Below are 24846 nucleotides of genomic sequence, written 5' to 3' on the forward strand. Positions count from 1 at the left end.
ATGGAGATTCACGTCGATGTGGAGGAGGTTCGCACCGACGAGGAGATCAAGCTTCCGAACTTGGCAATGGTATAGAATGTGCGTACCTTGATCCTGTTATCAGTCGCGCCCTATGAATCTCACTCGCATGATTAACAGAACGCCTACCACGGTCTACGCCGCTCACGCGCTCACATTCCCCAACCTTGCGTTCACATTCCGTACCTTCTTAGCCTTCTTCCGCCTCCTTCCAAGCCATTCGTCCAAATGGAGACCCGCATGTACGCCCCGTATCGTGCTACGCGTACGCCTGTTCGGTAGCTACTTACTACGTGACGTGCTCGAGTGTTTGTAATCGCTTTCGTGCTGTGTGCCCTGTTGTTATCGTTCGCTTATCGCCGCTATACACTTTGATGATCCGTCCTTACACTTCTGTACTGCCGAGCTTGAGCCCGTTACGAAGAAGTCAATAATGTGAAAGCCGACTATAAGTAACAACAATTGAGTAACAAACGATCACAAAGACAATAACATTGTCAGAGGTGGAATCGGCGTTGCGGTCTTAGACCGCCACTTACCCCAAGTGGCCCATTCGGGCGGTGGTCGCTGCGCAGGGCAATCCATAGGCGCTCGTGTCTCGGAGAAAGCGCGCCGGATGCCGGACTGACGGCGCGTCCGAACTTTCGTGCCACCTCCTTCGAGCTTGCCTCCATCACCACAAGTTTCTCCTCTACTCTATGTTCCGGTCCATCTCTAGGCTGCACGCGCTACGACAAGTTGGAACAGCGAGAGGCTTTCAGACGAGCAAGATCATCCTTGCGAACGCGCCGTCACAGGTAGCATCAACGTCAAATACACAAGATCCGCCAATAGTGCAATATGTTAAGAGAAAGGTCGAGGAACGGCACAAGTTGCAGTCTGAAGTACGCCGCCTTTATGTTCTCCTTAGGTAGTGTTTGCTTATAGTCTTTTCAAGCTTTCGCAAGACGCGCTATCCGCGGAGGACATCAGTCGCGTCCGAAAGATCAGAGAGCTAGAACCGTTGCAGAATGCCTGGATGGAATGGAACAAAACCAAACAGGTCTGTACGGACTTATACTGCCTCCGCCGTGTTCTGACCACGTGGTTGGCAGTAGGCTCTAGAGGAAACTGGAGACCTACTCAAAACCGAGGACCCGGATATGCGAAGTATGGCAGAGGAGGACTACGCCATGCTGTCCGACAGCCTTAACACCCTGGTCGAAACTACGTTCCCATCACTCCTCGTCCACACCTCCGAAACCGCACACCTCTCCGCCATCATTGAGCTCCGAGCAGGCGTCGGCGGCTCGGAGTCTGCACTCTTCACGGCGGACCTTGTGCGAATGTATACCCGCGCTGCACAGGCAAATGGGTGGGACGTCAGCATGATCAGCAGCAACAACTTGGAGGCTGGGGGGACCAAGGATGCGATCATGGAGATCAAGGGAAAGGGCGTATATGACGCATTGCAGTTCGAGAGCGGCGTGCATCGAGTGCAGCGAGTACCTGCGACAGAGGCAAAAGGCCGGGTGCACACGAGCACGGTTGGGGTCATGGTGAGGTGCCGCCGCCGCTTTTACAATTTTTGTGGGAGCTCACGCGATACATAGGTGCTCCCGCTGACTGAAGAAGCCGAGTCAAGCTCTGCGGAGGACGACTTGTTCAGTATGGCAGACATCAAGCTGGAAGTGATGCGAGCGAGAGGCGCCGGCGGCCAGGTGAGTTATGTTCTGCACGAGCATGCGTACGAGAATTGACCTGTATTTCCACAGCACGTTAACAAAACAGAATCTGCTGTCCGGTTGACACATATACCGACGGGTATCAGCGTATCAATGCAAGACGAACGCAGCCAGCACCAGGTACGTTTCTTGCTTGTCAAATGCCCTGACGGGGTTCTTATATACGGCGCAGAATCGACGGCGAGCCTTTCAAATCCTCAGGGCACGTCTTATGGACCGCAAGCTCAATCAGGAGATGCTCGACCGACGAGCTCTCCGGCGGAACCTCGTCCGCAGTGCAGACCGGAGCGAGAAAATCCGGACATATAACTACGCTCAGGTAGGACTTCAATACTACTTTATCGACTGCGAACACTACTCACGTATTACAGGACCGAGTGACTGACCACAGGATAGGCATGTCTGTCAATAACCTTTCTATGGTTATGGAGGGCGACGGGCTGCAGGATTTTATCAGTGCCCTGCAGCAACGCCATCAAGAAGAGCTGTTGGAGGAAGCTATGTCCGAGTAGCCTCCGTGTTGATATGTCGCACGACATGCTCGTACAGATATTTTATGTATTCACGGTACCGTGTGTGTATCTAATCTCCTCCTCCAAGAGCAACCACCTACGTCTTGAAACACTATCCTATCCTATTCCCGTCACATTGAAATATTATGTCTGTCCCACCTCGTTGCGTAGGCAAAGCTATTCTCGTAGTACAAGAGGTGCTATTCCCGCCAGTACTATTTGTGTCGAGCTGCGAGACCAATTAAGCGCCATCAGCGTGTACAAGTACTTCGAAGGTGGCGGTATGAGCGCCTGTTCGAACGTCCACGCTTGCACCTTGAAGCACCCGTCCAACAGTGTGCTGGACACCGTACGTTTCTGTACGTGATACGGACCTCCAAGATTACGAGAGAAGTATATCCACTAACAGATATGCCAAATTTGACCTCAAAAATAGACTCGCCCGTGCCCCAGAGTCTCTGACAGGATCATAACGGGCCGTTGCAGCCACAACGCGTACTCCGGTCATCCTATGCTGAATATCTGGAAACAAGCATCCGAAAAAACTGGCTCTGGATCACAGGGTAGCGCAGATACACCTACTGTGAACGGGAGCAAAAGGCTATCGGAAGACAGCGAACATCCCGCTAAAAAGCGAAAGTTCGAGATTCTTCAAGTTGGCCACCCCGCTGCCGCAGCCACCGGCGGCATGTCTCTCTCTGCGCAAGCCATGAGTGATCTTCCACGCCCAGTGATATCACCAGAAGAGGCCTTTGCCAAACTCGGTGAACAGAATGGTACGTGTTGGCTAGTATGGGATAGCGTGAATCTCTCATTCACTTTCGCCCACCTCCAGTCATTGCCGTCGTAGAGAGCCAAGAACGTACGTCATGCGTGATTATTTTGACCGGCTCATACCAACAATGCTTACAGAAAAGCGGAATGTTCTGCGCAATCTCATTGGACAAAGTGTCGCCACACACAAGGCTCAACGGGGAGCCGACGGGACACAGAGTCACCGCTTCGTCCTATTCGTTGTTGAGTGAGAACTTTTCCATATATGCACGACATCCGAGGTCTGATGGTGCCCCTAGTGACAACACCTCTATTGCGGAGTATTCCGCTGAGCTAGAGAACGAAGACTTCACGGTAGCGGCTTATACGGTTGCATTGCACACCTCGAGCGTGAATGAGTGGCCGAGCGTCGTCTACAACGATGTGATCATCGTCGCTGCTAATGTATGTTCGTCTACTCATCCTCCACAAAACGCTACAGCTGAACATTTGGCAGCTGCTACTCGACTCCCTCGCGGACGGCAACGTCAAGATACCTCAAGCCCACATGATAGTCGTCAGCGATGCACAGAGGTTGATGCCATTACAGATCCCTCACCCCGTCATGCGAATCATGACTGACTATTACGCGAAAATAATGGACGCTCCCCGGGTTCTGGCGACACTCACTAGCGCCCCCGACCGCTGGGCCTCTTTGGATCTCGTACGGCTGGAGATCTCATTCAACGCCAGTTCATATTTCCTTGCGTCGAGAACTGTCGATGCTTGGTCTGGTCCTCTAGAGCTTGTGCTTGAGTACGACGCATACAGCCCAGCTGTGCCTGACTCTGTGGCTATGAGCATGCGGGATGCTGATCCGGATGGTCTGCTGCTGCGACCCAGTGTCTTCCGGAGGGCACGCCGGGTTCTTCAGCAGCTTGGTCCTTACGCCTGCAACATGTTTTGGAGGAACACTGTCGACGAATTGGAAATTTCGACAGGTAGAGGCGGCATTGGTTTCGACAGCAACAATTCAATCCGGCAAAAGTTGGCTGAGCTACGGAAACACTGGTCTGACGGTACCTTGGTCGTGTCTCTGAGCTCACCCGCGTGTAACATCACCCCGAAACTGGCAAAGCTCGTCGAAGTACTGTCAAGCTATGATGGATCCGGAAGCGGCTTCCGCGGCGTTGTTCTCGGTAAGTCTGTCCGTGCATGGTGTCCAAGCTCGAAGACCTATATAGGCTCCATTCACTAGTCAAGGACAGGGCGATTGCGAGGACCTTGTCGAAGTTGTTGCAAAGACAAGAAATTGGGCTCCCGTTCATTCGAGCAGTCGAAGTCGAACATGCTGCCGCAAGTGACCCTAGCTACCAGGTGGGATAATTTATTTCCGCGTGCTAATCGAACGCGACGTCTAACTTGATCGTAGCTCAACCTGACTCGCGCGTTCGGCGGTGGTCAGTACAACCTCCTCGTATTGACCCGAACGACAGCGGATATCGAATTTCCACCCGCTTCCACGGTTATCAGGTATGATTTGCAATCAAAGCGTAAGTATAATGCTCCACACTAATGATGCTCTGGATGTACAGTTTTGACCTCTTCGAGGATCAACTGACTTACGCACACTGTCACGCCCGCGGCAAAGGCAGACACAGTCATATGCTCTTCCTCATCGAAAAAGGCAACAACGAGCAGCGGAAAATCTTGACACGTGTACAAATGGTTGACGCAGACTTGCGGGGCTGGATTGCGGGCTTCGTTGGTGGGGATAGCAAACACATGCCGCCCAGCACTACGCACACCACTTTGGAACCGTGTCTCTCTGATAGCGACGGCGAAGAAGAGGATGGAGAGTTCGTGCTGGACCCAACAACAAGTGCCCATCTCCACAAGTCCGAGGCAGAAGCAGCCATACATCGACTAGTTGCTGGTTTCGAGGATCCCACTGGCGCGACGCAAGACTTGCCCTCAGTATCCCTTGAACGGAAACCTGGGCAAGGTGCACAGAGTTACCGCTACACCATCTCACTACCAACGAGCTTTGGTATTCCTGGCGTGGTTGGACCGTACTGCCCAACGAAGACGCAGGCCCGACGCGAAGCCTTCTACAAGGCTTGCGAAGAAAGCGTCCGGAGCGGACTCATGAGCTACCAGCACTTTCCTCAACCCCTATGGCAGCCACCCGACGCCACTCAAGTGGCGGACAGCGACGCACCCCAAGATGTCAAGACTGCGAACAGCTCTGCTGCGATCCATGGCTACCCACGCAAATCGCCCGACTTCTGGACCAACTCGTCGAAATATCCCGTAACGACGCTGTACCCCACGGTGGTCGTGCCAGAGAACCTCGGTGGCGAGCCTCACGCCCCAGTTGCGATCCTCACGCGGGCGCCCCTCCCTCAAATGTCAGAGTTCCTGCTTTTCTTCAGCGGCGCGCGAGCGACAGTCCGCTTCTACCCAGGCGCACCCTTTGAAGTCAACTCGGGACAGCTCCACGCGCTGCGCGGCTACACTGTCCGCGTCGTACGCTCCCTGACCAACAAGCCCTTTGAGTGCACGTCGGAGAGTCTGCTGTCCTTCTTCGCCCCTCTCAACGCACCGTGGCAGCCACTCCCTGGTGTGCAAGGCCTGCAGCCTGTAGCGAAACATATTCCCTGGGACGCTGTACAGCTCGCTGCGGACTACTACGCGGTGCCCTTGTTCAACAGCCTGACTGCTCTGGATGACAATGCTCGGGATGCGATCGTTCAGGACCGAAACGTGGAGTTCACGATGCGGCATTTCCTTGTCACGGTCCGGCACGACCTGACGCCCTTGAGCAAAGCCGAGGACAGTCCGGTTCGTCCCACTTTCACATACTGGACCTCGTCAGGATAGTTTGCTGATGCTGGGGTATAGCGCGAAGCTGAGTTCCCAAGTTTCCTCGAATACTGCAAAGCGCGCAGAAAGGACTTCCCAGGCTTGGAAGATGAGAAACAGCCCATGATCGAGGTGTCGGCAGTTCCTGCGGTGATCAACAACCTGCACCCCATGTCTACGCCTCCGACACCTCCCGCCAAGGCTCCGCTGAAGTGTGAGTATCTGCGGTTTCCCATCAAACGGGTTGAGCTAATGCATGTACAGATCTCATTCCTGAACTTACATATAAGTTCACAATCCCCGCTAGGCACGTCGCTCCATACAGGTAGTAGACCCAGGCTATATGCTAACTCTTGGTGCAGCACCTTCCGCACATTGTGGCTCTTGCCATCCGTCATGACGAAGGTCGACAGCTGTTTACTTGTCAAGGAGCTCGATGCGAAGCTCTTCCACCACAGTATATCTGAACAGCAACTCCTCATCGCGCTCTCCACCCGTGCCGCGTGGACCGAGTTCAACTACGAGCGGCTTGAGTTCCTCGGTGAGCCATTTCATCCCATGCCTATGTCTATATGCAATCTCTTCTAGCTATATGTGAAACTCATACTCATTGAAACATGCTATCCCAGGTGACGCATTCTTGAAGGTTATCGCCTCCAACTTCCTGTACGTGACGATGCCGACCGCCGGGGAGGGCACGCTGCACAACGTGCGGCAAAGCATCATCGGGAACAAGGTCCTGCACGAGTGCGCGATGCGCGTCGGCATCTGCCCGTTCGTCCAGCACAAGCGCTTCGTCGCAAAGCTCTGGCAGCCACCGCACATCCCCGCACCTACCGCCACGGAGCCGAATGAGGATGTCGAGATGGCAGACGGTGAAGGTACAGGTGACGGCGGGGAAGGAAAGGGCAACCGGAAGAAGAGCAAGAAGGAGCGCCAGCTCTCCGCGCAAAACAGGCTCTGGATGGGCGACAAGGTGCGTACCCCGACCGAGAGCTCCCCGCACACTCGCTGGCGCTCACGCAGGGACGCGCCACAGGTCGTCGCGGATGTTGTGGAGGCCATCCTCGCCGCCGCGTTCCTGTCTGGGGGACACGAGGGCGCATTGCAGGCGGCGCGTCGGCTGCAGATCCCGCTGCCGAACATCGCGCAATGGACGGACTTCACGCGCATCGGCGCGCAGCAGGGTGAGCAGGACGCGGGCGCGGGCGCGGCGGGGGCGTTCGTACTGGATGATACGGTCGAGGCCGTGCAGGCCATCGTCGGGTCGGTGTTCAGCAAGCCCGAGCTGCTCGCTCAGGCCCTCGTACGTCGTCTCCACTCGTGCTCTGCGCAGTGACACTCACAAGCCTTCCTGCAGACTCACGGATCGGCGTTCGGAAGTAGTGAGGGCGCCAGCTACGAAAGACTCGAGTTCATCGGCGATGCGATCCTCGACTTCCGTACGTCTGTCTATCCAAAGGTCAATGGTGCAAACTGACTCTCTCTCTCCCTCAGTTGTCGCGCGACACATCTTCCAGCGCCACCCGCACCTCTCCCCAGGCGGACTGACGCTACTGAAAGGCGGCATGGTCTCGAACCGCGCGCTCGCCGCCTTCTGCGTCACCACAGGTCTACACCGGCACCTGCACTTCGCGTCCGACCAGCTCGCCGACTCGATCCAGCGCTACGTGACCTCGCTCACCGAGCTGCGCGAGAAGGAGTACGAGGCCGTCGCGCGCGAGCAGCGGCTCCCGGGCCAGTACTGGCTCGACCTGCCGCTCGAGCCGCCCAAGTGCCTGTCGGACCTCGTCGAGAGCATCCTCGGCGCGCTGTATGTGTGTGACGGCTTCTTCGAGGTCGGGGTCGGCCGCTTCTTCGACGCGGTGTTCAAGCCGTTCATGGACGCGCACGTCCGGCTGCAGACGCTCTCGACGAACCCGAAGGTGACGCTGCTTGAGCTCCTGCAGGCTGAGGGCTGTCGGCAGCATGCGGTGGTGAAGTTGCCTCAGGACCGCCAGAATGCGCTTGTGCATATGGAGGGTGAGTACCGTTCTTGGTCAATGGCAAGGCGTGCGGCTGATTGCAGAGCGTAGTCCATGTGCACGGACAGGTCATTGCGAGTGCGACAGACCCGACTGCCGCTATTGCAACGCGCAAAGTGTCACTGGCGGCGCTCGATGCATTGGGGAACAACCCGGAGCTACTATGGCGCATCTGCGACTGTGTATCCGGAGAATCCACCAAGAAGCAAGCCCGCAAGGCGACCGAAGGAGAGGATGGGGCCGGGGAAGTAGAGGAGACGATGGACACAACCGAGACGACGGAGTAGAGTGCTCGTGTGCGGTATTCTTGCGTTTGCTTCAATGAGAACGGGACCACGCCCGCCGAATGATGTTTCTACAAGTGGATGTCGTCTATTTCTAGGACAATGCGGGGGTAGCAGATTAAGTCTATGGTATGTGCATAACCATGGGACTCTATGCCGAGCCGGAAGACTTGCTCCTGCACATTTGCCGTCAGCGCCCAAAGATATGATCATCGGGAGGATACGGAAGACGTACAGCTGGTAGTAGGCAGCAACGAAGGGGATGCTGAAGCCGAAGACAAGGTAGCTGACGACCTTGGCGCCGAACACACCCTTCTTGTCGTAGTTGAAAGGAATGTGCTGTGTGCCGCATCAGCGGTTCGTCCACGTCATAGCGCGTCTGAGCGAGCGTACCTTGTACTCGCCGTGCATGGAACGCACAGGCGCCGCACGCGCGCGGACAGCGACCTGGCGGAGGGGAGCAGCAGAGCGGGCGAGGAGAGACATGACGGCGGGCAGGCGGGACGGCGGAGGAGTGGTGGTGGTCGGGGGAGAGAGCAGCGTGGGAAGAACGCGCCAGGGCCGAGGAGGGAGATATGTTTTCGATCGCGGACGGAACGGGAAATTTGCGTGCTCCGTCTTCGCTGTTGCGCCGCGCGACGGACAGGCGAACCACGCAAGCGGCCAATCACAGACCAGAGCGTCTGGCACAGCACCGCTCCCGTCTGCCCAATCGCTGCGTTTTGCGTATCAGGCGTCTATCCGGGCCAATCACCACAGCTCCTCGGACCCGCTCATCACCGACGGCCGAGCGCTCCTCCGTCTCTTCCCGGCAGACGTCTGTGCTCAGGTACGAAGCATCCGTAGTTGCCTCTGTACAGTGCACTAACATGTATGCTCAATCAACTCAACTCTCAACCATTCTCAGTATTGGCGGCGTTATTGTCATTTACGGGTTTTCTTGATCGAGGTAAGTCTTGGACAGCTGCAGGCTGCCGTCGATTGTGCGGCTATAAGAGAATATAGCATTATGCGTCTTCTATGACTTATCTACTCATCGCAAAGAACTTTGAGGATATCCACACTGAGCGGCCAACACACGGCGACCGAGAGACTCAAGGGTTCAATCACGGGGCTTTGACTGCATGTACGTACAGGACTATCGCCATTTCTGCGACTCCAGCGATACTAATCCCGACTCACTCCAGCATCTCTGTCGTCGCATGAGAACAACAGACACCGCGAACTCCACATCTTCTACTGGGCAGTTTCTCCTCCCCGTGCTACAGCTGCCCACAGCCATTACGACAGACCTTCCGTCATGACAGAAAACATCCCGAACGAAATCCTAGAAGCTATCTTGCATCAGGCTGTCACAATGTCGGCGAATACATTCGAGTCATGGAGTACCCCAGCGGCTTTTGCAGGGAACACTCGCTCGACCGCGATGAACGTCTTGCTGGTCTCCAAACGTTGGTGCGAACTCGCCATACCTGCACTCTACGAGGCCGCCATCTTGCGCACCAAAGCACAGGTGCGAGGGCTTGCTCGCTCGGTACACAAGACCAACGAGAGGGGCATAAAGCGAGGCGCGTACCTCCGTCGTCTGCGTGTCGAAGGCGGGTACCACCACCACCTCCACCAAATCCTTGGGGACTCTCCGGGTATCGTCAGTTTATTCCTCGGGTTCGACATCTCTCTCGACGATACCTCCGCCCGTTTCAAGCGCGCGCTGCAACGGATAAATCCCATCTGCCTCTTCCTGCAATCTACCCCCGGCGGGCATGCGACCCAAGACAACACGCAGTCGTTGTACGCGGCGGTCGGCGGGGCGGTGACAAGCTGGACAAATCTGGTAGGCTCATCATGGCGGCACTCTCTCGACAGTGTCTAATGACGACGGACCTCCGCTGTCGCAGACACAAATCGTCGCCAGTCCGGAGTTCATATTCTGGAACCCTATGGTGTTGCCGCTGAAAGACGTGCCCGCCCTGGGAAAAGTCAGCATGACCACTTACACGGCCACGCACAACATCCAAAGCATCACCCTCGACTACGTGATCAAGAATCCTTCCGTCAAAGTGATTCAGATCCGAGATGGCGTCAAATGGTTGAACTGGAAGCTAAACAGACCCCCTTATCCTCGCGAGAAGTTCGTCCTCGGGGAGGGAAACAAGTCAGTACGACACTTATCTGGCTTGAGGACCTTCGCTGACGCGTTTGCCTTTGTTCTAGTATGACGCCATGGATAGACCTTTCGATACCGCACGCGAATCAATCGCCTCCCAATGGTGCCCTCCTGGCGCTCCCAGATGATATTTGGTCTCGGGTTCTCGGGTATGCCACCCACGTGCACGGGTACAACTATCTCGACATGGACGGCGAGCTAGTGAGTCTATCGGAACAGGAGCACGTTAATGTGACGCGCCGGCACGTCGTGCTTGTTAGCAAGCGGTTCTATGTGAGCAGTCATGTGTTACACGACTTCGCTTTCAAGCTCAACGGTTGTACCCAGCGCTTAGGTCTCCCACACCTTTACTCTTCTCCCCATTTATCGACCTACGAGGCGGCATCCGCATTCGCAGCTCAAGTTGAATCGTTCCCCGAGCTTGCGAAGCTGGTTCGCGTGCTATGTTTCCGGAGAGACGTCCCTGTTCCGGGTATATTAAATATCTCCGCTCCCCTCGTCAACCTCGTGCACGCAACGGACATTCGTATACACGTCTTATTGGGCATCCACGAGCGTATCCCCGCCAAAGAGACGGCCTGGCTGGAGGACGCGGTGCAGTCCTTCCCTAGCACACTCTGCATCGCACCTTCGCACTTCCGTAACTTCCCGCACTTGCGGAAGCTCGCCATCCAAGGAGGACGTGGCGCAGACCTCGACGATACGCACCACGATGCACTGCCACAGCTCGAGTACTTGAATCTGGTCAGCGCAGACCCAGAACTGTTTCAGCTTTTCGGTTCTATGGGGTACGCCGTTGCCGACCCTACCGCATGAGATGCTCACTGACCATCATTCCCATAGGCTGCCCCGCTTGCGCGAGCTTGCCTTCAGCACCGAACACGCCGAGGATGTATCTGCATTCCTAGAAATCCACGGTACGAATCTGAACGTTCTTGCGCCGCATGGGCAAAGCGGTGGCGAATTCCCGCCTCTGCTGTCTCTCTGTCCCAACATCACGGAGCTGCAGCTATGCTCTGTCGATTTGGTGAGTGGCGTACTGGCGTGCCGCCGCTCTTCATACGTGTCTGAAACTTTGGTGCAGCCTGAGAACGTGCCGTTCGTCGCAGAATCCGCACCACATGCAGCCCTCAAAAGAGTAGTGTGTCCATCGTTCATAATCGGGTATGTCGTGTCATATTGGAGCGCTTCAGAGCATGCTCACCGGCTCTGTTTCAGCATCCCGGGGAAGCCCCAAGAGGAGTGGAAACAATGGAACGCCTTCGTCGGCTTCCTCAAAGTTTTCAGGCACAAGCTTCCTGCGCTGGAGGAGTTTCGCATCTTCGACATGAAATGGCCCATGCACGAGTGAGTACCTTGCGCGCCTTGTGCAGTCGCGAAGCTTTCGTCGAGATGCTCACGCCCTCTAGGTCTGCCTATCACGTATCTCGGTATACGCAGCTCGCGCTAGACTTGCATGAGCTGGACATCGCGTTTGCGGATAAGGACGGAACGCGATGGACGAGGTTCGACCCGTTGCGTCTCTCGCTCAAACCTTTCAGGTAATGGTGGGGTCGCAGTAGGCGGATGGACATAAACCCTCGTGCATCAACATCGTCGGCCCAGGGGGACATGCGGATAACTGGCCGGCCGCGTCAAGGGGCGGTATGTCTAACTCGAACGGCGCCTGCAGTGGCGCTTCCCTTGCTCGTCGCTGGTTGATTTTATTTATGATAGAAGAATAACTGAAGAGATAAACTCGCAAGTATGAGGGTGTAAATACTTATACTTTTTTGTTGATTGTTAGCGGTAGTACGAGAGATCATTACTTAGCTATATTCTGCAGAGATGGAGGATCTGATACTTGCTGACGCTGCGACACTGACGCTTTTGCTTTCGGCATGTTCTTGTGCTTAAAATTCCCGTGTTGATGTCTTTTCTGAGAGGATGTAGCGGGGTGGCGGCGTTGGATAAGCGAGGACCGTATTCTACAGCTCACGAGGACGACAAACCAGTTCTTCCTCAGCAAGCCTGACGGGTGTCTTAGCTGACGGATTGTGGTTTCAGGCCACCTGGTAGATATTCTCGCCGAATTCGCGCTAGGCCTTGCCTCGCCTCGAGATGATGTTTGGTGCCTGGAGGAATATATATGTGTCAGCAACGGTATTCGAGAAGCACTAGTACATACCTTTGTCTCTTGCCAGCGGCCGCCGGTGACGGCCCCGGCGACGAACGGCTTCTGTCCTCCAATGCAGTCCCTAGTGCGATGCACAGATCCATTGGCCTTGGCGGCCTTGTGCTCGGCCTTACTCAAGATGTTCCCCTTGTCGGACTGCGTCGAAGGGGCAACGACCGTTGGCTTGTCGGTCGTCCGTCGTCTCGGTGACGTTTCCCCTCACTGAGTGATACTGGTCGGTGATCTTGCTACTGAACATACGTATTAGCACATGACTTGGGGTGTAGAAGATGGGCAGATAACGTACTTGGGCTCGCCGTTAGTGTACAAGTCGTAAGACACAGTGATGGATGGGCATAGAGAAGTGTCGTAAAGACGCCGTGGTCATTTACCATCGTCGTCGTCTGCACACTCACTGCCGGCGCATTCGGCACGAATGGTATCAAATGGCACGGTATACTTGCGGCATCCCGTCTGCATTCTACTATCGACAGCCGCATCGGTGATTCAAATGTCCTTGTTGATTCGCTATACATACGGGGTGCTTGTTAGTTCATAAATTGTGATCAATCTCGGCATTTGAGGACTGACGCACCTCGAAGACGGCGCGTGCAATTTCATTGTAGATAGTCTCAGAAACCCACCGTTTTCTGCCAGTCGATCTACGAAAGTTTGATCATATATGGCGGTATGGACGGCGTATAATTAATCACCATTAAGCAAGTACTAGAAACCTTACGGCTCGTTCCTTGTATGATGAGTGTCCCTGGTGACCACGCGAGGTCGTGTCTCGTAGACGTGAACGTACAGACTATACGTCCGACACTGTAGAGCGGTAAACAGAGTTGTGGTGTCGGAGGAATGAGCATGAAGAGGCTCGGGCCGCAATAACGCACCTGGCGCGCGGGCCGAGAAGCCTGGCGCACAAGTTGGTCAGCAATGACGTAGCGCACGGTTTTGAGGCCCTCGTATGAGGGTGGAGATCCTTGCTCTGACGAGCAAGGGACTAGAGAGGTATGGGTAACTATACAACACGGTACCGTAAGTTGCGTTAAGGAGGCATATGTGGAACGAGTTTCCGTCGTAACGGGAGTCGCCAGGGCGGCGGGAGAAGGTGCGTATATGGAGGGGGAGATAGAGGTAATAATAAATCGAGGAGTGCAGTACAAGTCGTAAACTTCGTGATACAGCCAATAGTCGTGAAGATAGTCGTAGTCATCAGAGGCGGCCGCGTGTTAGTGAGCATCGCCGTTATGCGTCTGCTGCTCGCCCGTGGCCTGTTGTGGGAGCTCGACCTCAGAGAGGGAAGGAGACAGAGTCTTGTGGGTAAGGTTGGGTGACACAGACACAGCGGTCAGATCGTCGTCACTCTGTGGGCCGAACGTTGGGCTTGACCGCTCCGATCTTGCAGTGACTTCCGCGAGCTCCTTGCGCAAAGCCTCAAGCTCCCGCTCGAACCTGCACGATGTGGTTAGTGCTGATTGTTGTACATTGTCCTCACATGACACTCACTTGCGACCAAAAACTTCGATGTAGAACCCTCCGCCGTTCCACACGCTCACCGCAAAGAGCAGGAGAATATATGCGGCGCTCCAGAAGGCGCTGTCGTACAAGACGAAGACGGCAGGCAGCTCAGTGATGACTGAGTAGGCTGTGAAACACAAGGATAAATGGGGTGCCAGTGTTCGTTGCAAAGGTTATACATACCCAACTGTCCAAGCATGAATGAAGCTTCGCGATACTGTGGCGGTACTCTTGAAAGGGCACGGCCGATGGCACCTCGCTTATCGTTGAGGAGGAAGGTGAAGGACGTGATTCTTTGTCCAGACTGGACCTTCGCACGGCGGTCGATCAATACATACTAGAGATTGAGTGAGCATAATCGCCGATGCGCCAATCAAAAGTAGCACACCTTCCAGTAAAGAAGTTGCCAGATGAGGTCTACAAGGCGAGAGTCAGATTAACACATGATACAGTGTGAATGATAGGGACGCCGTACAAAGTATAGCGCTCAGCAGCAGTGCCTTGAAGGGTTGCAGCTTTGGCACGTCTCGAAGCGCTGGGAAACGTTCCTGAGCGCCAGGGTACCAATGCCTTGTCATGATGTGAGTTGAGTCCGGCGCGCAAACATGCAGCAAAGCTCACCGGATGACGGAGAAGACGAGAGGCGGATAGATATGGATGAACAGCGATGTAACCTTATCCCAATCATGGAAGACAAGACTATTTCTCCATGTGATTACTGCGCTGGCGAGTGACCCGAGAGATAGGCAGTAGCATGCGACGAAGAGCGCGGAGCTGTCGGGCATGACCCAGATAAAGACCAAGTCGAGGACGCTGCAGTAGTAGCACAGGTCGAAGAGGAAATAGTGCCAGGCACGTTTCTTGTACATGTATACGCGTAGAGGCAGATAGTATGCGGCTTGGACGGAATACGCGACGTGAATCCATCTATGAACACCTTGATAAGAGGGTATACAGTGGAGCTTGAATATGAACATACTCGGGAGCCATCGCAAAGAGTAGGGCTGTGACAAGGAGAGACATGACCGCCAGGAAGAACGTGACCTTCTCCCGAGTGCGGATGACCTTTGCGGAGTGCCACGTCTGTGTTATTGTGAGCAGCCGTTGAGAAACCTGTACAGAGCATATGTGTCAGGAACAGGGCCCGAACGTGTCCGCTCGCACGTTCGTACCTTCAACTTGTATCTCTGAAGGTCGCGCTCGAGTTGCACGCTAGATGAGGGCATGATCTTGAACCTGCCATCCTTTAACACGTCTTTCTTGATGTCGTTCAGCGTTTCCTCCGCGCGCATCTTGAGGCGGTCACTGGTCTTAGCGAGATTCCGCTGAAGGAGATCGAGGTGGGAGTCAAAGTAGGTCTCCATGGTGTCTGTTTCGACGCGTCAAAATGCAGTCTATACATCAAAGCGGTGGCCACACACCTAGCAGCGTGAACCCGCTCGCCCAGTCTGATATGTCGTCGCGTTTGAACCGTTCGAATGGGATGGAGAACACGCCGGAGCTGCTGTCGCTCCGGCGCATGGTCGGCGGAGATGGTGGCCTCGAGGGCGTGGGGGTAGCCATTGTGTTCGCGGGCGCTGCGGTCGAGGACAATGAAGAAGGTGCGCAGAGGTCAAAGCGGAAGGGAGAGAGGAGGACGCAAGTGCGACACGCCCCAGAGTGGCAACAGTGACGACACCTCCAATCCGGAAATTCGGCTTAGCTAAGCAGCGGTGACGCACGCGCGAGTCGCGACCGCGATCGGTCTAGCGCCGTCACGCCGCACACGTGACCCGTGACGTTACGGTGGTGGCGCCACGTGGGCGGATTGGCGGAGAGGAGCCGTGCTTATACACGGCCGACGCGGACGCACGGCCGGAGTCAACTCCCACTCGCAGTCGCCCCCAGCTCCCACCACCCCTTCACCACCAACGACCATGTTCCGCTCGACAATCGCAAAGTCCCTCGTTAACGCGTCCCCCCGCGCGAGCAGGCTCGCCGCCAGGCCTGTTCTGGCCCGCGCATATCACGAGAAAGTCATCTCGCACTACGAGCAGCCCAGAAACGTACGTCTCGACCAGCCTCGACTCTCGTATGTTTTCGGGTTATCAGATAACTCACCTGCCCCCCTCCTCCAGGTCGGCTCGCTCAACAAGAACGACCCTATGGTCGGCACGGGCCTCGTCGGTGCTCCTGCGTACGTTCCTCGCCGTTGTTCCCTTTGTCGTCGTCGCTGTTGGGCTGACCCCTATTCGCGTCATCAGATGCGGCGATGTCATGAAATTGCAGATTCGGGTCGATGAAAACGGCATCATCTCCGACGTCAAGTTCAAGACGTTCGGATGCGGGAGTGCCATCGCGTCGAGCTCATACATGACCGAGCGCGTCAAGGGCTTGTCGCTGGAGGAGGCCGAAAAAATCAAGAACACTGAGATTGCCAAGGAGTTGTGCTTGCCGCCCGTCAAGCTCCACTGCTCCAGTGCGTTATCTCTCCATGATGTTGCTCCCCAGATGCTCACCGTACATCGCAGTGCTTGCTGAGGACGCCATCCGCTCTGCCATCCGGGATTACCGGACAAAGCGCACCAAGGCCGGAGACCCCAAGAAGGCTGGCTTCATCGACGTGTCCCAGAGCGCAGCGACGGGCGAAACAGTCGCCACGGCCCATCCTCCCTCATCATAAAGTAGTCTAGTAGCCCGTATTTTTTCCGTTGCATGCTTTCCTCACGACACCCTGTACTTCTATTCACGCACCCCGCATATCGTATCCGTCTTGCATTATACACCTCTAAAAGCTTAACTAGCGTCATGATAAAGAAGCCTGCTTGTGTTCGCGTGGATAGAACAGAATGTGGAGCAGGAATGTCTACTTCTGTGTGCTGGTGCCCTTCTGTCCAACGAAGGAGAATGTGCCATTCGAGAACCAGCGCTCGTTGGCTTCCTTCACACGTTGCGCAGCGGCTGACCGGTTCGTCAACTCGAATCCTGTCATGAGATGTCAGTATTAGCAAGCCCAAGATTACGATAAAACATACCTTGAACAGGAGTAACGGTCAATGATGTCGCCGTTCCTGACGACGTCGCCGTGCCGCTCTGCGCAGCCTTTGTGAGCGCGGCGACGCGCAACTTGTTCGCCTTGGACAACTTCGCTGCGGACGGCAGTCATCAGCACACGCATACAGAGCGACGATCGGAGAAGCGGTACATACCACGACTCTTGGCCTCGCCAACGCCTGCCCGGACCTTGCCAGTGCCAATCATGCCGAGACCCTTGGTCTGGTCGAACGCGCCGACTTCCTCTTCCGCCTCTCCGAACGCCATACGGTTCTGGAGCTTCCGCAGTTCAGTTTGGGCGTATGCCTCCTTGGCTTTGCGTGCGCTGGAGAAGTATGCGTCATTATCGAGACAACAGCATGGAATGAGGAACGTGCATACCGCTTTCCTCCACGGCGCTTCTTCGGGCCGTCATTGGGAATCGGCAGCGCCTTCACAATCTTGCCCGGAGGTGGTGCGGCGAGCCGGTCGATGTGCTTCTCAATCTTTTCTCGGAGTTGTTGACCGTAGGCACCTAGAAGACGCACGGGTGTGAGTCTCAGACGTGGAACACGCGGAACGCGACGTACCATCTCTACGCGACCTCTCCAGGTCCATTCGCGCAGCCAAAGCGCATTTTGCTCCGACCGTACGTTGCACCTTCATGCGATATTCCGGTGGTGTCTGTTGCACAGGCTCGGATTGGAAAACGAAGCCTGTGTGTCGCCGTTGAGTTACTGAGGAGAATCCGGCAGCGATCTTCTTCTGCGCTCCAAGCAGCTATAAATCGGAATTCAGTTAACGCGAGTGCGTTTCAGGTTTGAGACAATGGACGTACATGGACGTTACACGCAGGCATCTTGGCAAGCCCCGACAGCCCGCCAGCAACACCGAGCAGTTTCGCAGCTGTGGTGGTACCGACGATAGCGGATAGGTTGGGTGCAAGAATATTCATTCGTGAGCTGACGTACATGAAAATCTGTGCAGTCATTGTCAGAATAAAGCACAGCACTAGCGGGCGGCCACATACCTTCTTCCGCGCCTCCTCCAGGCGGTCGGCGAGATCACACGCGCGTCCGACAGCTTGCCACTCCGAGTCGGGGAGTTGCTGTCCCGAGGTCGTAGTCGCGGTAACGAGAACACTCATGATGATAGCAGGGGGCAGGACGCCTTGTAGGTTGACTTTTGTCGGGTCCTCGGAGTTGGCCAGTGCTCGGACGGAGCGAATGTACATTGGAGGGTCGGTCACCAATTGTTCCAACTCGGGGAACTTTGGTGCGTAGTGGTCGCGAATGAACTTGGAGCGGCGGTCGGCTTGGTGAACGTTATATAGCATACGAACATACCTTGTGCACGACCATGATCTCGTTGTCCACATCTACTGACAGGTTGTTGGCCTGCACAATGAGGTTGTACTCGGGGTTGGAATGTGTGGGCATAGACATCTGCTCCGTGGTGCTGGGGTTGGCCTGGTACTTCTCTATTTCCTGTAGAGCTATGAGCAGAGTGCTTTGAAAGGGCGCGTTTCCACATACCTTGAGGATGTCGTTCATACGCTTGCTTCCTTCCAACCTGGCCACTTTCCGGACATCATCCACCTTGCCCAGTTCCATGCGCTGCACCTCATCCGCGTCCAATTCTTCTGCGGGCTTGATGCCTCCTTCCAAGACTAAACTTCCAATTGCACCCTCTTGGTCCTCGCCCTCGCCTTCCTCGCCTTCGACGTCGGACATCTCGTCGTCCGATGCAGATGCCTTGCGCTTCACGCCTGCTGCCGCAGACGACCCGCTCGCCTCGGGCTGTGGTTCCTTTTGCTCGGCATTGTCCTCAAATTCTTCCTCGCCTTCGGAGAGACCTTCGAGATCAGCGAGCAACTCGTCCGCAAGAGAACTCATAGGGAAGATGGACGTCAAGCAGAGAGGTAGTTGGCGTGTAGGCGCCGGCCGTCGCCAAACTCATGTCCTGCCTTTTCGGGATGGGTTTCACCGATCACTTTACCCCGCATTCGAACGGTCTCGGCGACGACTCTCGAGACGCGATGAGACTCGAGCGAATTGTCCAGCAGCACCTTGAGATGTTTCTGTACGCTTGTGCAAACGCCATAAATCTGACAGAGGTCGATCACACACACTGGCTGAGGACGATGTCGTCACAGAATTGCGGGGGAAAGAGACGCGCAGGGTCGCGTCTGCTCAGCTGACCTTCCGGGCTCGCGTCCGCGTCCATGTTCCGGGCGGACGCACATATAAACCCCTTCCACTGACCACGTACCGCACACTGTTCATCGCGCTCGGACTGGCCCGCTTGCTCTAGAGATCTGCTCACAACATGCGATTCGCGACAGGCTCCATCCGAGTCGCACAGAGGAGCTTGGCAGCGGTTGGGAGGAGGTCCTACCATCCCGCTGTGCTCCCCTCGCTCATCTCGACTGCCTCGCCGGAGTTCAAGGCCAAGGCCGAGTCTATGGACTCTCTGGTGGCCGAACTTGAGGGTAACTTGGCCAAGGTTAGAGAAGGTGGTGGATCGAAAGCGGCGGATCGCATGAGGAGTAAAGGGAAGAAGCTACCGCGTGAAAGGTTAGTGCTATACCCCATCTCTCGTCATGGTCTGAAGCTTAGGAGAACGTCAGGCTAGCTCTGCTATTGGACCCCCATACACCATTTCTTGAGCTATCACCGCTTGCGGCGCATGAAGTGTACAGAGAACATGTTCCGGCAGCAGGGATCATCACAGGCATTGGTCGTATATCCGGCCGGGAGTGCGTGGTGGTGGTCAACGATGCCACCGTAAAGGGTGGCTCATATTACCCGCTAACAGTACGTGCGATACGGACATATCGCAAATACACTTACACACCATCCAATGGCGTAGGTTAAGAAGCACCTCCGCGCTCAGGAAGTCGCTAGAGAGCATGGCCTACCATGTGTTTATGTTGGTGCGTGGGTTTGTAAGCTTCACGGCTATGCAACTAAATGCATGCATCCGCGTAGTGGAATCTGGAGGAGCTGCGTTGCCTCATCAAGCAAATGTGAGGACTGTCTTTCACAAACCGGGTTCAAGAGACTAACCCACTGGTCCAGGTCTTCCCAGACAAGGAGCACTTTGGTCGTATATTTTACAACATGGCCCAGATGTCTGCTCTGGGCATCCCACAGATTGCCATTGTTCACGGCATATCAGTCGCAGGTACGGCTACAAGCGGCCATATCCGAGTGCGAAACTAACAAGTAGCGAAGGTGGTGCATATGTGCCGGCGATGGCAGATGAGAACATCATTGTACGAGAGCAAGGGCGTATCTTCCTCGCAGGTCCGCCCCTCGTCAAAGCCGCGACAGGTGAAGAGGTTGACGAGGAGACCCTCGGCGGTGGCCAGATGCACTCCTCGGAAAGTGGAGTGACCGACCATCTTGCTCGGGATGACGAGCACGCCATTGCTATTGCAAGAGGTATCGTAAGCGACCTCGGCAAAGCGGGCGGACGAGAGGTTTCCGTAAGTCACATCGAGCTCCGGGTTCATTTTCCGCACTGAGGATCAGAGCAGCCTCCAGCAGTCCCAGAGGATCCGCTATATTCCGCCTCCGAACTTCATGGTATTGTCGGAACAGACCTCCGACAAGCTTTCGACATGCGAGATGTCATCGCACGCATAGTCGATGGCAGCCGCTTCCGTGAATTCAAGAAGGAATACGGGACGACCATCGTCACTGTATGCATCTACCACCTTCTCCCATAAACGCATCTTGACAATCCTGATTCTGCAGGGCTTTGCGCACCTGCACGGATACCCCGTCGGAATCATAGCGAACAATGGCATCCTGTTCTCGCAGTCTGCGCTCAAGGCGACGCACTTCATCGAACTATGCTCGCAGCGCCAGATACCACTGCTCTTCCTCGTCAACGTCACCGGCTACATGGTCGGCTCGAAGGCGGAGAAGGGCGGCATCGCGAAGGACGGCGCCAAGATGGTTCGCGCAGTCGCGACCGCGGATGTGCCGAAACTCACCGTCATCGTCGGAGGTAGCTATGGCGCTGGAAACTACGGTATGTTGGTCTGCTCTGTATATATGCGTGAGTGCTTATTCGGGCGGTAGGCATGTGCGGTCGTGCATATTCCCCGAGGTTCCTGTGGATGTGGCCGGTACGTTCGCATACCGTATATGAGCTTTGTATTTGAGCTGACATGTTTCGTAGAACGCCAAGGTGTCTGTTATGGGACCTGGACAACTCTCACAAGTCATGGCGACTGTATCGAAGTGAGAACGTCCTCAGATATTGCGGGCATATCATACTCACATAATCTGCAGGGATCCAACGAAGCACAGTACGCTCAAGGATGAAATCGAGGAGCAATCGACTGCCCTCTACGCGTCCGCACGCCTCTGGGACGACGGCATCATCAAGCCGACGGATACGAGGGACACGCTCGGTCTCGCGCTAGCATTGGCTGCGCGGGAACGCGGTGGAAGGGGAGCACCGAGTCGCTCCGGTACGACATGGGACGGAGACGGCAAGGGTTTCGGTGTGTTCAGGATGTAAGCTTAGACGAGCACAGGACCCGCGATAGCCACACGGCAGACCCAGTGGACTTCGGATGTATATTACCATATGTATCTGCAACGGCGTAGTACAACTGTTTTGCTCTTCTTCGTCCCTCCGATATTCTCGCGGCAAGATCATGCACGCCTCCTTTTACGCGCGGAGACATCTACGTCTTCGTCGACATCCATGGAGTCAACTTCGCTCCCGCGCTTGGGTTTGCCAGGCGAAATGACGGCACCGGGCTGTTGCGCTACCCAAGCATTTAGCTTTGCATCTTCACCGCCTGTGAGTAGTATGTTGTTCTAAAACGGATCACATTCAGCATGTCAGCGACATCCTTAGGAATGAGGCATGAAGACATACACTCTCATCCCACAAAGCTGCGCGCACGATACCCATGTGCCCGGTAGTCCAGGTACGCTGCAGAATCCACGGAGCATTCGGATCGGAGAACGTCTGCTTTGTTATAAGCGCAACATCGCCCCTGTACGATGATAACATGAGCTATTATGAGAGGGATTTCTTAGTGTCAGGGAACGTACTCATTCGATCCAGCAAACAAGCAGAGATCGTTGTCAGCATCGCCAATGGGGCTGGATGCATTGTGGCACCCGATCAGATAGTCCGTGACCCACGTCAGGTCTTGTCTGTGCACCGACGGCTGCCTAATGTCAGCATCTTGTACGCGGTCGAGCTGTGGTCTTAAGGTCAGCTACTACGCGACGTGCGCGTGTATCTGTGCTGACCTCAGTCGTCCACACGCTGAACGTCTCCATGTCGCTGGAAGCCCATGCGGCTGGGCGGCCTGACCGATCATGGAGCCAACCGGCTTGCGCTATGCTGCAGCCCCAGTTCCCGACATGAAGACCAGCCTCGTCCTCGTCAGCCTCATCTGCGTTCGACGTGCAGACAAGTCCGTCCGAAGAGGCGGAAAGGAGCAGGTTTCCGGTGTTCGGAACAGGCGAGGCGGCTGAACACAAGAAATGGAGAGCCGTGATGTCTTCCGAGTGTGTAGAAGAATGGACGCGTAGCGGCGCTGCTGGGTTGCGAGGGTCCCTGCGAGCACGCGTCAATATGCTTTGCTGTTTCATATGACGAAACTCTGGACCCGTACCAGTACAGGATGGAGGCATCATCTCCTTGCAACTCGGTGCCAGCCGCAATTGTCAGCCCATCGGCGGACACATCGCAAGAGAGCAGTCCCGACGCTTTTCCAGCAGTGGACGCGGTCACTATTTAGAACCAAACATCGCGATCTCGCATTGAGTTTTAGCCTTGCATTACGAAGGGAAACACAGCTGATGCTCACTGCGCAGTGCAACGGATCCCGAGCGCTCGTCCCACACTTTGACCGCGCCATCTTTCCCGGAAGAGAGCAGTGCATGAGCGACAGTATTTGCGACGTTGGGGACAGATCTGAGCGCAGTAATGGACGAGTCGTGCCCGGAGAAGGTCTGCACATTTTGCAGTCGCGCCTTGTCGAAAACATGGATAGCATTCGATGGCGATGAGGCAGATGCGGCATAGTAAGACGGCGTAGACGCGATCGCGAGGACATATGCCCCGGCAGGCAGAATCGCAGACCTGATCGGCGTCGAGGACGCCTTGAATGCAGGCGCGTCGACGAGAGACATGGCGAGCAGGACGCGTACAACGGCGAGGAGGCGGTCGAGGCGGAGGAGTGCCTGGGCGGAAGGCTTGGCGCGCGTCGACGGGGGCGCGCCGTTGAAATTTCCTTGCCTGATCGGAGATCCAGATCAGGACATAATAGCTTATGTAAGGGCGGTAGCGACGGGCGCTTGGCGGGCATGGGTACGGACCCCGCGCTGCCTTGTCTTCTCTCATTCCTGTCTCTCTCATCGTCGCCTCTGCTGCCCTCGTCGTCGCCTTCGCTGTCTACGACGCCGCCAGCCTCCTAGCGCAGCCTCGTGCTCCCCACTCTCTTTTACCACACGTTCTTTTCGACCCCACCACGGTCGCCCCAGCCCATACCTCATCGGTCTACCGGCTTTAGAGCTCTTCTTCGTAGCTCCGCAAAACCGCCCTCGTATAGAGTTCGCCGTCTTCGACTTCTAGGACGTGTATTACTTATAGCTCATCGTCTTCAAATATGCGTCGCGCTCGTGAGTCCTTCTCGCCCCTCTTTCTATGCATCAACGTAGGAAGTCGAGTGCTCATGCTCGCCACCTCGTCCCTTGCGATGACTTTGCCGGTATAGCCCCCCGTCTCAACCGTCTGCCTCAGCGTCTCGACTACACGCTGATCCCAGCACCACTGGGTATGTGGAACGGTCTGTCGTGAAGGCCGAATAACTCGCTCACCATGCGTTGTCATAGACCTGTCGCTGCCGCTCGTCGATGAGAAAGCAGACCTTCCTGCCATCATTGTGACGCCCTCGTCACCCGGGTTCGGCGAGAGCGAGTTCTTCATCGCTTTCATTGCCCCACCCCCGTCGCCCACGTTCTCGCAACGGTTGACCACATTGGTCCCCTCGCTCCCCTCGCTGCATTCGTATCTGCCGTCCCAGATACAGCTCCCCACCACGCCGTTCAAAACCTCGTTCGAGGAGCGGAGCACCTCCGCCCGGGGCTTTGTGCGCACTGCCATCCTCCTCCTGGTCCTGCTCTTCATCATGGGCTCGCACCTCGTCATGCACCGGCTCGCCACCAACCACCCTCATCTCGACTTTGACGTGACGCCTGATCACGACACCGGCCTTGCCGCGCTATCGCGCCCTGGAGAGATGGACGTGTTCGGCGTAAGGGTGGACGCGAATGACGTGGAGCAGGTCCAGCAAGACACGCCCACCCCCTCTACGGCCGCCTGGTTCGATTTCAACGCGCTCTGGGCCGCTGCGCCTGCCACGAACACACGCTCGCCCAAGGACTTCGTCGTCGTCGAATCTCCTGCCGCTGGAGAAGAGCACAGTAATGATCACGATAACGCGTAGGACCGCCCTCAGGCCGCCGCTCAGGCTCCGGCCTCGTCGCCGTCATCACGTCACCACCACCCACATGCATAGACTTCCGTCGTCGTGTACGTTGCCACTGCCGGAGCTATTAACGATGGTGCCGCTTTCCGTTTCCGCTCGGGGCTTGTTGATTAGGGCGGCCTCAGTTGGGCGAAGGAGGATTCATCGGGCTTTGTGTGAGCGAGTGTATTTATTACGCGCTGGGCCCGACTATTCAATGTGGGCCGGCCCCCGGCGCGGACGTGCTTCATGCTTTCGCACTTCTGTCGCTGCCAACATATTCCTACCCCCACGCATC

General features: G+C 55.8%; 9 protein-coding genes across 9 annotated transcripts; 6 read left to right on the forward strand and 3 right to left on the reverse strand.

Moving 5' to 3' along the window:
* The first annotated feature begins 699 nt into the window (after positions 1–699).
* TRAVEDRAFT_163246 (release factor) lies at positions 700–2406 on the forward strand. Its single transcript, XM_008037421.1, has 7 exons — positions 700–902; positions 956–1060; positions 1116–1556; positions 1611–1718; positions 1773–1862; positions 1915–2061; positions 2114–2406. The coding sequence occupies exons 1-7, from the start codon at positions 717–719 to the stop codon at positions 2252–2254; spliced, it is 1218 nt and encodes a 405-aa protein (XP_008035612.1). The 5' UTR covers positions 700–716; the 3' UTR covers positions 2255–2406.
* Positions 2407–3869: 1463 nt separating this feature from the next.
* Positions 3870–8183, forward strand: TRAVEDRAFT_115816 (ribonuclease III; the record flags this gene model as incomplete). Its single annotated transcript, XM_008037422.1, has 12 exons — positions 3870–4206; positions 4266–4384; positions 4440–4540; positions 4603–5851; positions 5912–6086; positions 6137–6197; positions 6235–6413; positions 6502–6848; positions 6912–7178; positions 7233–7314; positions 7370–7910; positions 7943–8183. The coding sequence occupies 12 exons, from the start codon at positions 3870–3872 to the stop codon at positions 8181–8183; spliced, it is 3699 nt and encodes a 1232-aa protein (XP_008035613.1).
* Positions 8184–8331: 148 nt separating this feature from the next.
* On the reverse strand, positions 8332–8666 carry TRAVEDRAFT_44580 (uncharacterized protein; the record flags this gene model as incomplete). Its single annotated transcript, XM_008036850.1, has 3 exons — positions 8332–8356; positions 8416–8519; positions 8574–8666. 3 exons carry the CDS (start codon positions 8664–8666, stop codon positions 8332–8334), a joined length of 222 nt encoding a protein of 73 aa, XP_008035041.1.
* Positions 8667–9200: 534 nt separating this feature from the next.
* On the forward strand, positions 9201–11892 carry TRAVEDRAFT_18360 (uncharacterized protein; the record flags this gene model as incomplete). The annotated part of the gene is made up of 9 exons (XM_008036544.1): positions 9201–9306; positions 9368–10014; positions 10079–10335; positions 10395–10620; positions 10675–11135; positions 11191–11374; positions 11432–11511; positions 11566–11694; positions 11721–11892. The coding sequence occupies 9 exons, from the start codon at positions 9201–9203 to the stop codon at positions 11890–11892; spliced, it is 2262 nt and encodes a 753-aa protein (XP_008034735.1).
* A 1658-nt stretch (positions 11893–13550) lies between these two features.
* Positions 13551–15572, reverse strand: TRAVEDRAFT_27249 (glycerophosphocholine acyltransferase). The gene is made up of 9 exons (XM_008036632.1): positions 15448–15572; positions 15199–15395; positions 15006–15139; positions 14648–14953; positions 14502–14596; positions 14415–14443; positions 14210–14363; positions 14015–14153; positions 13551–13960 (listed from the first exon to the last, which is right to left on the reverse strand). The coding sequence occupies exons 1-9, from the start codon at positions 15545–15547 to the stop codon at positions 13738–13740; spliced, it is 1377 nt and encodes a 458-aa protein (XP_008034823.1). The 5' UTR covers positions 15548–15572; the 3' UTR covers positions 13551–13737.
* Positions 15573–15942: 370 nt separating this feature from the next.
* Positions 15943–16688, forward strand: TRAVEDRAFT_118000 (FeS cluster assembly scaffold IscU; the record flags this gene model as incomplete). The annotated part of the gene is made up of 4 exons (XM_008037423.1): positions 15943–16071; positions 16144–16202; positions 16270–16484; positions 16537–16688. The coding sequence occupies 4 exons, from the start codon at positions 15943–15945 to the stop codon at positions 16686–16688; spliced, it is 555 nt and encodes a 184-aa protein (XP_008035614.1).
* A 183-nt stretch (positions 16689–16871) lies between these two features.
* Positions 16872–18933, reverse strand: TRAVEDRAFT_18362 (Nop domain-containing protein; the record flags this gene model as incomplete). The annotated part of the gene is made up of 9 exons (XM_008036545.1): positions 16872–16990; positions 17041–17154; positions 17215–17384; positions 17441–17573; positions 17629–17818; positions 17877–18017; positions 18069–18335; positions 18385–18525; positions 18574–18933. The coding sequence occupies 9 exons, from the start codon at positions 18931–18933 to the stop codon at positions 16872–16874; spliced, it is 1635 nt and encodes a 544-aa protein (XP_008034736.1).
* A 376-nt stretch (positions 18934–19309) lies between these two features.
* Positions 19310–23171, forward strand: TRAVEDRAFT_56981 (carboxyl transferase). Its single transcript, XM_008036995.1, has 16 exons — positions 19310–19614; positions 19668–19854; positions 19910–19973; positions 20029–20066; positions 20119–20224; positions 20275–20528; positions 20580–20744; positions 20800–21079; positions 21130–21176; positions 21230–21291; positions 21343–21879; positions 21941–22061; positions 22120–22271; positions 22324–22633; positions 22692–22809; positions 22887–23171. Exons 1-11 carry the CDS (start codon positions 19367–19369, stop codon positions 21572–21574), a joined length of 1683 nt encoding a protein of 560 aa, XP_008035186.1. The 5' UTR covers positions 19310–19366; the 3' UTR covers positions 21575–21879; positions 21941–22061; positions 22120–22271; positions 22324–22633; positions 22692–22809; positions 22887–23171.
* Positions 23172–23725: 554 nt separating this feature from the next.
* On the forward strand, positions 23726–24527 carry TRAVEDRAFT_44587 (uncharacterized protein; the record flags this gene model as incomplete). Its single annotated transcript, XM_008036851.1, has 2 exons — positions 23726–23855; positions 23914–24527. The coding sequence occupies 2 exons, from the start codon at positions 23726–23728 to the stop codon at positions 24525–24527; spliced, it is 744 nt and encodes a 247-aa protein (XP_008035042.1).
* Between the last annotated feature and the right edge of the window lie 319 nt (positions 24528–24846).

The sequence above is a fragment of the Trametes versicolor genome (assembly GCF_000271585.1).
Source record: "Trametes versicolor FP-101664 SS1 unplaced genomic scaffold TRAVEscaffold_3, whole genome shotgun sequence".
In the NCBI taxonomy this organism is placed as follows: Eukaryota; Fungi; Basidiomycota; class Agaricomycetes; order Polyporales; family Polyporaceae; genus Trametes; species Trametes versicolor.